The sequence below is a fragment of the Lepidothrix coronata genome, unplaced genomic scaffold, assembly GCF_001604755.1.
Source record: "Lepidothrix coronata isolate B3197 unplaced genomic scaffold, Lepidothrix_coronata-1.0 Scaffold46, whole genome shotgun sequence".
NCBI lineage: Eukaryota > Metazoa > Chordata > Aves > Passeriformes > Pipridae > Lepidothrix > Lepidothrix coronata.
The window spans coordinates 4645751-4656810 of NW_016690226.1; the positions used below are offsets into that span (position 1 = coordinate 4645751).

The following is an 11060-nucleotide window of genomic DNA, read 5'->3' on the forward strand; positions in this document are numbered from 1 at the left end:
TGCAAATGTGAAAAAATTAGCACAGAGGAACAGCTACCAACAGCAGCTGGGTGATCGCCACAGTTACCAACACACAGAAAAATACGTGTCTAATGGCAAAGGAGGGAAGGGATTTTCTTCTAAAAACCACCAGTCCAGGAGGGAGTTTTGGAGGCAAGTCTTCATGTAAAGGCAGTTCTAGGCGCTACAGCCAAGAGACCAGGGCCTAACTGACCTTACCTTCTCAGCAGTTCCCCACTGATTCCATCACGCAGGTGGGACTTAGAGACAACCTCTTTGGGAGCTCTCCGTATCCTCCCTAGCAGGGATGGACAGCCTGGGGGAGCAAAGCCTGCTGATGGGACCTTGGTCATTTGTGGATTCAGCCCCTACAAAAGTGTATGTATCCATGGGTGTTATGTATAATACAGTGTGTGCTCAGAGATACAAATTTTACACCCAAGTCTCTGAAATGTGCAGTGTGGGATTTCAGTCCCTTCCCGTGGATACATCCAGACACGAGACAATACAACCACAGGCTGCCTGCCCAGCATAGAACAGACATTACAGCATATGACATCACTGGAATTAGTGACTGACACACAATGCTGCTCGAGTCTCTTCTTTCCATTATGCACCACTGTCCCCAGAAGTTTTTGTTTGCCTTCTAACATGCCGGAGGTACAGCAGCACAGTGCCCTACCTCTCCCTCCTGTCTTGCAGAGGTGAGCTGGCAGCACTCCGGAGCCTGGCAGGCAGGAGCTGCCAGCTGCCCGTCTTCATTGTATCCTGATAAGGCTTCTCCAATAGACTCTCTGTTTGGGGAGAAGGATTGTGCACAGTACAGTGGAACAGATATCATGACACATTATGCTGACTTCTCCCAACCAGCTTTTAATTTATGACAGCATTTTTACCCCTCAGATCTGCTTTCAGTCTTTGCTTTGCCTCAGTTCTTGCTTTGCTCTGCCTCAGTTCTTGCTTTGCTCTGCCTCAGCTCTCACAAGCCACGTTATCAGCAGCTTTCAGATACTAAAATACATTAAAGGAAGGTACTGAAAGGTGATCCAGCAGTCACGTTTTCCAGAAATCTCAGCTTTCAGGTAACAAAAGATTCCGACAGTAACAAGGCAGCTGCAAACACAAGTCTAATGTGACCAGCGGCCTTGTACCAGAAAGCAGAGGGAAGCCACCAAGCTTCATCCCCAGCTGCTGCCTCCCCAGTACCGCCTCTGAAGCTCGATGGCAGCGTTTCAATGCCACACTCAACATTACCTCTCTGAGCAGTGATAACTATAATGGCTGAAATAAAGAACAGAAGGGGAGCAAACCACCAAAGAGAGCTGAAAATCTCCCCTGTCTCTTCCCAGAAGAAGGCATGCCAAGAGAATGGAACGATGCTCAGCAAGAAGGAAGTTTTATTGACACAACTAAGCCAGCAGCTATTCCCACCTTTCAGAGGTGATTGACAATTTGAAGACCCACTAGAAACCAGACAGTTATGTTGGGATCCCAACCACGAACATTCTCTCCCTGCTGCTGGGGTTATCAAGATAAACTGATTCTCAAGCCAAGACTGCAGGTTAGCGTAGAGATCTTGACAGGCAGCAGCAGCAGCAAAGTGGGACAGGTAAGCATCGCTCCTGAAAGGACAGACCCATGGCTGGCCAGAGGTAAAAGCCCTTCCAGGTACACGTTGCCCTGTAGCTGGAAGATTGCCATATGGTTTGAGTTTTGACTTGTATGCTAAAATCCTGTATTTCATCACTCCTTAAAAGGGGAAACCTAGAACTGGAAAAGAAGGTTGGAGGAGAAGAGGCAGGACTCAGCCTACCTGGAAGCTCCTGTTCCCACACGCAGTGCAAAGCCTTTTGTGGCAAGGGCCCAGCTGAGGGAAACGAGGTGCCAGGCAGCACTCAGGACTCAACCTTGAGTGCACCGAGGAGCAGGCACAGCAGTGCCTGCAGGCACAGCAGGCACACCACCTCCCAGGGATGCAAGAGCCACAAAGCTGGGGCAGACCCATAGTCCATCTAAGCCCAGATACCAGTTTCCGGTGCAGGATGAGGACAGAGGAGTTTGTGACCAGGGTAAGTGAGCAGTGATCCCTCCTCACAACGCTCTCCAGGCTTTAGCAGTTCACAGCTTGTGGATGTACTGAGTCAGTTGTGTTTACCAACCATTACAAAAACCATTTTTCCTTGTGCATACAGCTGGGTTTTCAACCTGTATAAGTTGCTAACATCCACTGTATCCTGCAGAAAGGAGTTTCATGGCTACCTATACTTTTGGAGCATTTGATGGACCCTAGGGTTTTCATTTTTTGTGTTCGTTGGAAAAGAGCAAGCAGTTGTTCTCTGTGCATCTTCTCCATGCCACTAACAACTTTACACACTGTAATATCACTTCTTTCCACATGGTCTCCTTTCCAGGCTCTAAGAGGCTCTAGCTGTTTCTTCCACTGAAACCATTCCATAACTTAGGACGTATTTGCCCTCTCTGAACATTTCCCAGTTTTACAATCTTTATTCAGATGGGGGGCACTAGAAATGCAGTACTGAAGCAATAATTTCTTCTCTTGGGTGCTATTGCACCCAGCATTTATTTAATTATTCTGAAAGACACCAGAAAACTTCCCTCAGGTCCCATATATCTGGCAACCCAGACCTCACCACACAAACCTGGATTGAGACAGTTGCATTCAGAGGCTCCTCTCTGCCCTAATTCAATGGGAAGCATGGGAAAAAAGTAATTTTCAACTACAAAGATATTTGGTTAATGGCTATTCAATACAAAACGACAGTCAGCCCCACCCCCCCAACCAGAGTTATAGTAAATGAAATACACAGATAGACAAACCCTAAAAAGCGGAAGATAACCAGGGCTGCAACAAAGACCAGGACTCCTGAGACACAGAGATTGAACCATTACAGGAACCACTCAAATGCAACCTTGAAGAGCTTCAGCCAGAAACTTTGCAACTGATAAAAAGGCAGTTTTATCATGAGCTTCGTGGGAAGGAGCAAATTTATGATGGGATGTTTGAGGGTGTGTGACTGTGTAAACTTTATCATGCAATGTGTTAAGGAAGATTATAGGAGGAAAACTTACTATGGGATGTTTTGGGGAAGGATTGAAGGAGGGGAAAGGGAGGCATCAAGCTAAATCAGGGAGAAGTGAATATGGGAAATGGGAAATGGAGACAAGGAATAAATAGAAGGAGCCAGTCACACAGAGAATGGCTGCTGGTCAGCGTGCCCCTCTGGCTGAGCCCTGCTCCCGATTACCACCATCTGTCCTGGCCTTGTATTAAACTAATCCCAGCTGTTTCCTCTGCACGTATGCACGTTGGTGATGTGTTAGCTCACTGCAACCTGGACTAGCCTGGAAGCAGGAAAAGAGGTCTGAGGACCAGCTACCAGCAACCCATGAAAGTGAGGGCAGACAATCCACTAGGCATGGTCTAAGTTTCATGGGCCAGGGATTAAGAACAGGGTTAGGCCTCTTTTGTTATTCATGCTTTATGAGTGCTGTTTCCCTGGGTACTCACCACAGTAGTTTTCCTCAGTTTCTGCTCATTGGTCTGTGCCTGCTTGCATCAGTAGTGCATGTGTGTGTCTGACAGGGGTTCTGAACCACTTGCTGAACCTGGTAACGTGGGAAAGCTGCGGTGTCACATGTAGCACAGCAGACAAGGACAGAAAGAATTCCCTAGGTTTTACAGCCCACTGCATTCAGCTGTCCTTAACACCAAACACTGAAACAGCACAAGTTCTCCCATGAACTCAAAGCTTGGCAAGGAAAAAAAAATCAAGGTAAAGCCTTCTGTGGGCTGAGCTAGTGAGAGAATTACAGAAACAAGAGATATGCCTCAGGTCTGTTACACACCCAACTCCATGCACGCTGTGGTAGAACAAAAGACTTTTCTAAGCACACTTAGAAAACTTACTATTAAGGAATTGCCTCTAGAAAAAGATTTATTCACTGGAGACAAGAACCAAAGAGAATATCCCTAACACTGACAACAGAAAGGGACCTAGGGTGATGGTTAAATAGAAACAGCCCAGACCACTGTTTGGTATGTCTTGAGGAGAAACAGCCACATTTGTGTGAACAAACAAGCAAAAAGAAACATTACTGTACAGCTCCAGAACCAACAGCGATCCCTGCTACAGTCTGGGAGGCCAAGAACCAAGAGACTGCTGGGGACCAGCAAAAGGGTGAAATGGGGACAGTCACAACAGTGAACTGGTAGCACTTAGTGACAATGGGGAACTAGGGAACAGCATAGGACCAGTGCTCCAGCCTGACAACACACTCAGCTGGACAGGCACCACATAATACAGCCTTCCTGCAGGGAGCTAGGATTTCAACTCCCACTGCTTCTTCACAAACATCCACATCGCAGGGGATAAGGACAGACACCAAAAATGCCAGGGCATCAGCACGGACTGGAAGGAGAGTAAGGGGGGACATGGCAGAATTCCCTGTTCAAGAGAATGTTTCAGAATGTATTCCATGTTTAAGGGAAAAGGACAAGACTTGAGCAAGAATATAAAACTTTTAATGGGTCCGTGCATCAGTCCTTGATGCAGAGGGAAAGGAGCAAAGGAGGCTATCGCTGTCCCAGGTGTCCAGAGCTGCAGAGATGATCTGCACAGAGTAGCACAGTGGTGGTACACACATAGCTGCAGCAGCCTTTGCTCTCTGAGGAAGGGACCAACACCTGGAAAAGCAGTTCCTTTCACTGTCCATTCGGTTTCACTCTCTGTTTCTTCTTCCTGGTAGGGATTTTAGGACGCATCATTTTGGGAGAAGGCCGGACAGCCTTTAAGGGTCTCCTCTGTGCCTGCAATGAATGTTTCTTCTTCAAAGTCGGTTGTGGCAGCTTCTGCTCTTTGTCAGCTTTTGATCCCTCAAGTTTCTTCTTTTTTGGTGGAGGTTCCACGATGGTCTCAGGGACAGCAGACAGAGTTGCTGCTTCTGCAGCAGGTTCTTCACCTGAAAGGAGAGAAAGGCACTGTAAGAAGCATCCCCATGGCTTTTGCAGGGGAAGGAGCATGTGAGAGCAGCCCTGGGCAACTCAGCCAAGTTCCAGCACTACGTTACCTTTCTGTGCCTGGGGGATGGCATTAGAGAATTTCTTGAATTTGGCAATGAAGAACCCATCCATATTGTGTGTGTGGGGATAAAAACGCCGCGTAGACTTGAGGGAGGGGTGGAAGCGACGGTCCTTGAACCTGGGGGAGGAAGTGGGGTGAGAACTGATAGAATACTTCTGCTCAAGCCTGGCCACCAGGGAACAGTCACCTGTGCAGCTTGTGACTGATACGCACCTGGTGAAGCCTTCCTTGCCAAAGTCCAGGCCCGTGGCCACCAAACGGACGTTGCGTTTCTTCAGGGCATAATCCACAACCCACTCATTCTCCTCCACCTGCCAGGGGCTAAGCATTAGGATCCAAAACTCACCAGTCCCCTGAGGGCGAGGTGACCGCAGAAGAGCGTGGAAGGGACTTACCATGATGGAGCAAGTGCAGTAGACAATGTAGCCCCCTGTCTCTGAGGCAGCATTGACTGAATCTATAGCGCTAAGAATCAGCTCCTTCTGCAGGTGAGCACAGCGCAGGATGTCTTTCTCATCCTGTAAGAGAAAGACAGGTTAGAATGCCAGAGGCATGAGGAAGAACCCCAGGCCTCTACTGTGAATGGAACACATGACAGGAGAACAAAGCACACACGATATAGAAGATTCTAGAATCTTCTGCAAAACTAATCTCAAAAAACTAGCTCTGGTATGACACACAGAATAGGAAAGAGATGGAAAAGTCAGTGTCTCTATTGCAGGCATCTCTCAAGAAAAAAGCTGTCCCAAAGTCCTTCCTCTCATGACTCATCCTTGAGTTCCCACTGGTCACTCACCTTGTTGGTTTTGACAGCAGGATCCTTGGAAATGACACCTGTTCCGCTACAAGGAGCATCAAGCAAGACACGGTCGAACCCTCCAAGCACCTACAGGCAGAGGTACATTTGGAATTACACTCACAGTGGGGACTCAGAACAAGACCAAGACTAGAACAGGAACCAGAAGACTGGGAAGGCAGGAAAGATTCCTCCCTCCTCCCTGTCCATCTTCCTGCCTCCGTTTCAAATAACAAACACACTCCCCAGCAGCTCTGCTCATCCTCTTGTGACAAGTGGCTTTGGAGAACACAGCTTTACTAAGGGGACATCACAACAGCTCTAGGTAAGCATGATAAAGACACCTCAAAACAGGCAGGAGCATACCTTGGGGAACTGGCGTCCATCGCAGTTACTCACGACAGTGTTGGTGACTCCCAGCCGATGCAGATTCCCCACCACACTGCGCAGCCGCTCGGCATTGCTGTCGTTGGCCAAGATCATACCTGTGTTCTTCATAAGCTGAGCTGACAGAGGGCAAAACACATCAGCAAGGGGCTGCAAACCTCCCACGCTTTGGTCTGTAGGGATCGCTACCCCCTCCTTTCCTTAAATTCAGTCCCCCTCTATTCCCCATTTCTGTATAGACCAGTGGAAACTCATCACAGAGCATCCCTCCCAAGGCTCCAGGGCGGTACCTATGTAGCTGGTCTTGCCTCCTGGGGCACAGCACATATCCAGGATGCGCTCGTTCTCCTGTGGAGCCAGAGCCATGACAGGGAGAAGACTGGAGGCTCCTTGCAGCATGTAGTGTCCAGCCAGATACTCAGGGGTGGCACCTGAGCAAGGAAGGCAGAACAAAAGAAGACGACACGTGACAGAAAGGGAAGCAAGAGCGGGTCAGCTCAGCCCTACAGCTGGAAGGGTGATCTCACCGATGGGCACAGAGGAGTCATAAATAACAAGTCCTGTTTTCGACCACTTCCCCAAGGGATCAAGATTCACGCCACGGTTGATCAGAGCCTGCAAGACAAGGAGAAGGGACTGAAACACCGCTTCCTGTGACAGGAGGTGCAGGAGACAACCCCTGGTTCCTGCTCACCTGCGCCAGGTCCCGTCGCCGTGTCTTCAGTGTGTTGGTGCGAATAGTCACAGGGCGGGGAACCTCATTGGCTTCCAGGAAGTTTATCAGCTGGATGAAAGAAGGGGCAGAGAATACAGACAAAAAATGAAGACCCAGGGAGGCAGCCAAATCTTCACCAGTCAGCAAAGCTATGGGAAGGGCAGGAACCCACCTCAGGGAGTGGGAAGATGTCCATGAGCTTCATGAGCAGGAAATCACTGTAGGAATAGTAGGCGGCCATGTCCCGGCGCAGCAACGCCAAGTACTCCTGCCGCGTGCGTCCCTCCTCCCGCTTCACCACGAAGTCCTGCAGCACCTCCATGTTGCCCTTGATGCGCTGGTGAATGACATGCAGGTCGGGCGGCTCAGCAGGTAGGAAAACCATTAAGGAATCATGAACAGACACGAAACTCTCACAGAGGCTCTTTACAAGTACAGTGAGTCGTGCAGGACTCACGCACCACAACAACACATGTGCCAGAAAGGCTTTGTGGGAATACACCCTCTCATCAGAACTCAGCAGAGCAGGGAATCAAAGGATGGAACTGGACAAAAAAGTTCCCAAGGCAGGACTACAAGGTGTTTAAAAGAATTGGGTTGGTTACTTTTAGATAAAAAGAATAGGAAAAATAAAAAGATCCAACAAAAGAAGTCTTTTAATAGTGAAAACATTATCTGTATCAGAAAGGAGACTAGAAGTTCCCCAAGGGCAACCAAGGGATACAGAGGGGAACGAGAAGAGACAGGATTAAATTGTACTGGGAGGCAGGAAATTAAAATCACCAAAGTCCAGGAGCAAGCACTTTGGATGCTGGAATTGCTGTCATCAGAGGCTCTAGGAATGGGTTACACAAACACCTGCCAGGCAAATCAGGGTAGAGAGGAACAAACTACGTGATAAGATATCCATATGTATTTAGGACTAGAAAAGAAATTAGGGCAGGCTGCAAGCTCCATATAGGGTGTAACAGATTTCATAACTGCGCTGTACAGAAGCACAGCATTATATACTATTTATTAGGACAGCTCATCTAAAAATACATTGTCACGCACAAACCCTCTTGCTAAGCAATATGCATGATAAAAGTCCAAGTGAAGCTCTTTGATTGTATCCAGGCCCCGTGCTGCATGGCTATGGCTTATGGATGTCACAGATAAAAAGGATATTCTCTTTTTCAATCTCTTCATTAGATGGCAGTTTAAATTGTTCATCTATATCTAGGTTGAGCTGCAGATCTGGGTTCTCTTCCTCCTTCTGTCCCATTTTCTGTCTGCCTATTGTCTCTGCTGCCTCTTCCTCCTCCTCTTCCTCCTCCTCTTCCTCTTCTTCTTCACTGTCATCTTCACTGAGGCCTTCCCTAAGGACAAAGAACAGGACAGATGCTTTACACAAGGAGAGAATCACACAGACACTTCACAACTACCACTTCTTAGATGGCAGAAAGGGTGGAAGAATAAACAACACAGGCTCCTCATCTAGCCAGGGAAGGCTCTGCAGCCTGGTGATGTTCTCATATCCTCACCTGTCAGGCTTCTGCTTCAGGGCAGCTTTTTCAATAGGCAGCAACTAAACAGAGACAAAAGATTAATGAAGCATCCACAGTTGCCCCCTTATTTCCCACCATCTGTGAAATTTACTTGCTCTGTTTAAAAAGGATAACAAACAAAAGCACTTAATGTTATGCTACTAAACTTAAAATTGTTCTTTTGAAAGGGGGAAAGCTCTCCACTACCTCACCATCCTGGCCCCCCCCCCAGTAAAACCATCCTTTTTCCCCAGGCCTGATGGGTCCTTTCAGCCAGCAACATCAAGTATTCCTTGTAGAATTACGAGCCAAAAGTTCCTACCTCTTCTTCTTCTGATGATGAGGCACCATAATCATCGACCATCTCCTCGCTGCTTCCATCCTCCTCCTCCTCCTCCATCTCCCAGTTGCCCTCTTCCACCTCACCATCGCTGGATAACTCCACATGGTTTCCTTTAGATCGGATTTTCTTGGCTTTGGCTGGAGCCAGCCATTTTGAATTGTCATCACTGAAGCCAGATCGGCCACGAGTGGTTTGTCCTGCTGCCTTTACGGCACATTTCTCCTGTGTGGACACCTGCTCTTTAACTATGGGCAGAAAAAGCAGGTAAAAATTAGGGATTATTCCCAAAAGCAGCTGCTCTGTTTTTCCAGTTGTTATACAAAAAGGCCTTCATTTGAGTCCTGAGCTGCCTGTCCAAGAGAACGGACTGCTTGCTCTCCAAATCTCAACCATAAAGAAGGGCATATTCTCATGTTTCCCCTAGTGAAACCTTAGGGAAATCTAACTAGAACTACCAAACTAAAGCACTGCTACAAAATTCTTATGGTATTTCCTCTGACATATTACAGTGCCCTCCTTCCCAAATCTTTGTCTATCCTTCCTTCTTCCTACTGCAACAGCTTCCTGGGCTACACAGGGCATAACACAGCAATTTAAAAACCTCAGCTACACAACCAGCCTGCAATAACCTTGCTGTGAAGGGAGGATAAGTCAGAAACGGATTTAAAACATAGAAGAGAGACCTTTTACTAGTTCTTCAGACAGCACTGCTGCCTGGCATGGCAACCACCAGAAATCAGGTAGAATTCATTGTTATTATCTATTAGAGAGCATCCAAGGGAGGGCCATGAAGATGGTGAAGGGCCTTGAGGGGAAGCCCTTGAGGGGAAGCCGTATGAGGAGCAGCTGAGATCACTTGGTCTGTTCAGCCTGGAGAAGAGGAGACTGAGTGGAGACTTTACTGCAGTTATAACTTCCTTGTGAGAGGAAGAGGAGAAACAGGCATTGATCTCTTCTCTGTGGAATGGCCTGAAGTTGTGTCAGAGAAGGTTTAGGTTGGATATTAGGAAAAGGTTCTTCACCCAGAGGGTGGTTGGGCATGGGAACAGGCTCCCGAGGGCAGTGGTCACAGAACCAAGCCTTACAGAGTTCACTGCTCTCAGCCACACGATGTGATTCTTGGGGACGGTCCGGTCCGGGCCAGGAGTTGTACTCGATGATCCCTGTGGGTCCCTTCCAACTCAGGATATTCTATGACTTCATGACTTAAAATAATGAAATTCCACCTGTCCCGTGCCGTAAGAGGTCATAGCCTGACTGTGGTGGTGGGGATACCCCGTGGAGCAGCAGGACAGATGGGCTACGGGCCCGTCACCCCGGTTCGGACCCCGCTCCCACTCACCTGCCGGCTCCCGCCCTCCTCCTCCTCCTCTTGCTCCGAGCGGCCTCTTCCCCGCCGGGCCACTGCCCGCTCCCAGCCGCCTCTTCGCAGCCCTGGATCGGGAGGGGAAGCGGCGATCAGCCCCGGCCCGGCCCAGCTCCCCCCGCCCCGCCGGGTCGCCCCTCTCACCTCTTTCTCCCGTGGCTGGAGAGCTTCTTCCTGCCGGTCTCCGGCTCTGCGGGAAGACACGCAGCGGTTAGGCGGCCCCGGGCGCCGTGGGGCGGCCGTGGGGCGGCCGCGGGCCTGCTCGGGTCGGACTTACCTGGCGGCAGGAAGCGGGCCAGCTCCACCTCGGCCCCGCGCTGCTTGCGGGCCTTGCGCCCGGGGCCGCGCTTCTCCTTCCTGGTGGGATCGAGCTTCCGCCCCATGGCCGCGCCCGCTCTCCGCGCGGCTCCGCGCCCGCCGCCACCACACGTGCGGGGCTCCCCGTCGCACCGCGCACGCGCACGCCGCCGCACCGCCCATTGGCCGGAGCCGCCGCTCCTGCGCGCTGATTGGTCCGCACGGCAACGTCGGCAGCACCGCCCGGCCGGCCCCGGGACACGTGGGAGGTTCCGGCGCTGCCGGGAGCGGGGATCCCAACACCGGCGGGAAGGGGCACCGCGCAGTGTCACCCTTCCCGGGGCACTCAGGTGGCAGCAGGCTGCTTTACGCGCTTGGTTGAGTAAACACGGAAAACGCAGGCAGCAGAGAAGGGGAGTGGCACATAGGCAAGGCGAAAACAAGAATTCAGAGGTGGGAGATATCACAAAACCTGCTCTCGGAGAGGAAGTTGAACAGCAGGAGGAATTTCTTCGTGGAAAGGTGTTG

At 49.9% G+C, this 11060-nt stretch overlaps 1 protein-coding gene across 2 annotated transcripts; it reads right to left on the reverse strand.

Annotated features, from left to right (window-relative positions):
- Positions 1-4521: 4521 nt before the first annotated feature.
- NOP2 (NOP2 nucleolar protein) lies at positions 4522-10662 on the reverse strand. 2 transcript variants are annotated; one of them, XM_017814629.1, is made up of 16 exons: positions 10513-10662; positions 10380-10425; positions 10212-10303; positions 8854-9114; positions 8524-8569; positions 8168-8358; positions 7173-7372; positions 6980-7069; positions 6813-6900; positions 6576-6716; positions 6265-6404; positions 5899-5988; positions 5498-5620; positions 5316-5413; positions 5089-5219; positions 4522-4980 (listed from the first exon to the last, which is right to left on the reverse strand). In XM_017814629.1, exons 1-16 carry the CDS (start codon positions 10616-10618, stop codon positions 4724-4726), a joined length of 2100 nt encoding a protein of 699 aa, XP_017670118.1. In that variant the 5' UTR covers positions 10619-10662; the 3' UTR covers positions 4522-4723. The 2 variants fall into 2 exon arrangements, with proteins under 2 accessions (XP_017670118.1, XP_017670117.1); XM_017814628.1 differs by having other exon boundaries at positions 8524-8567; positions 8849-9114; positions 10513-10660.
- Positions 10663-11060: the final 398 nt, after the last annotated feature.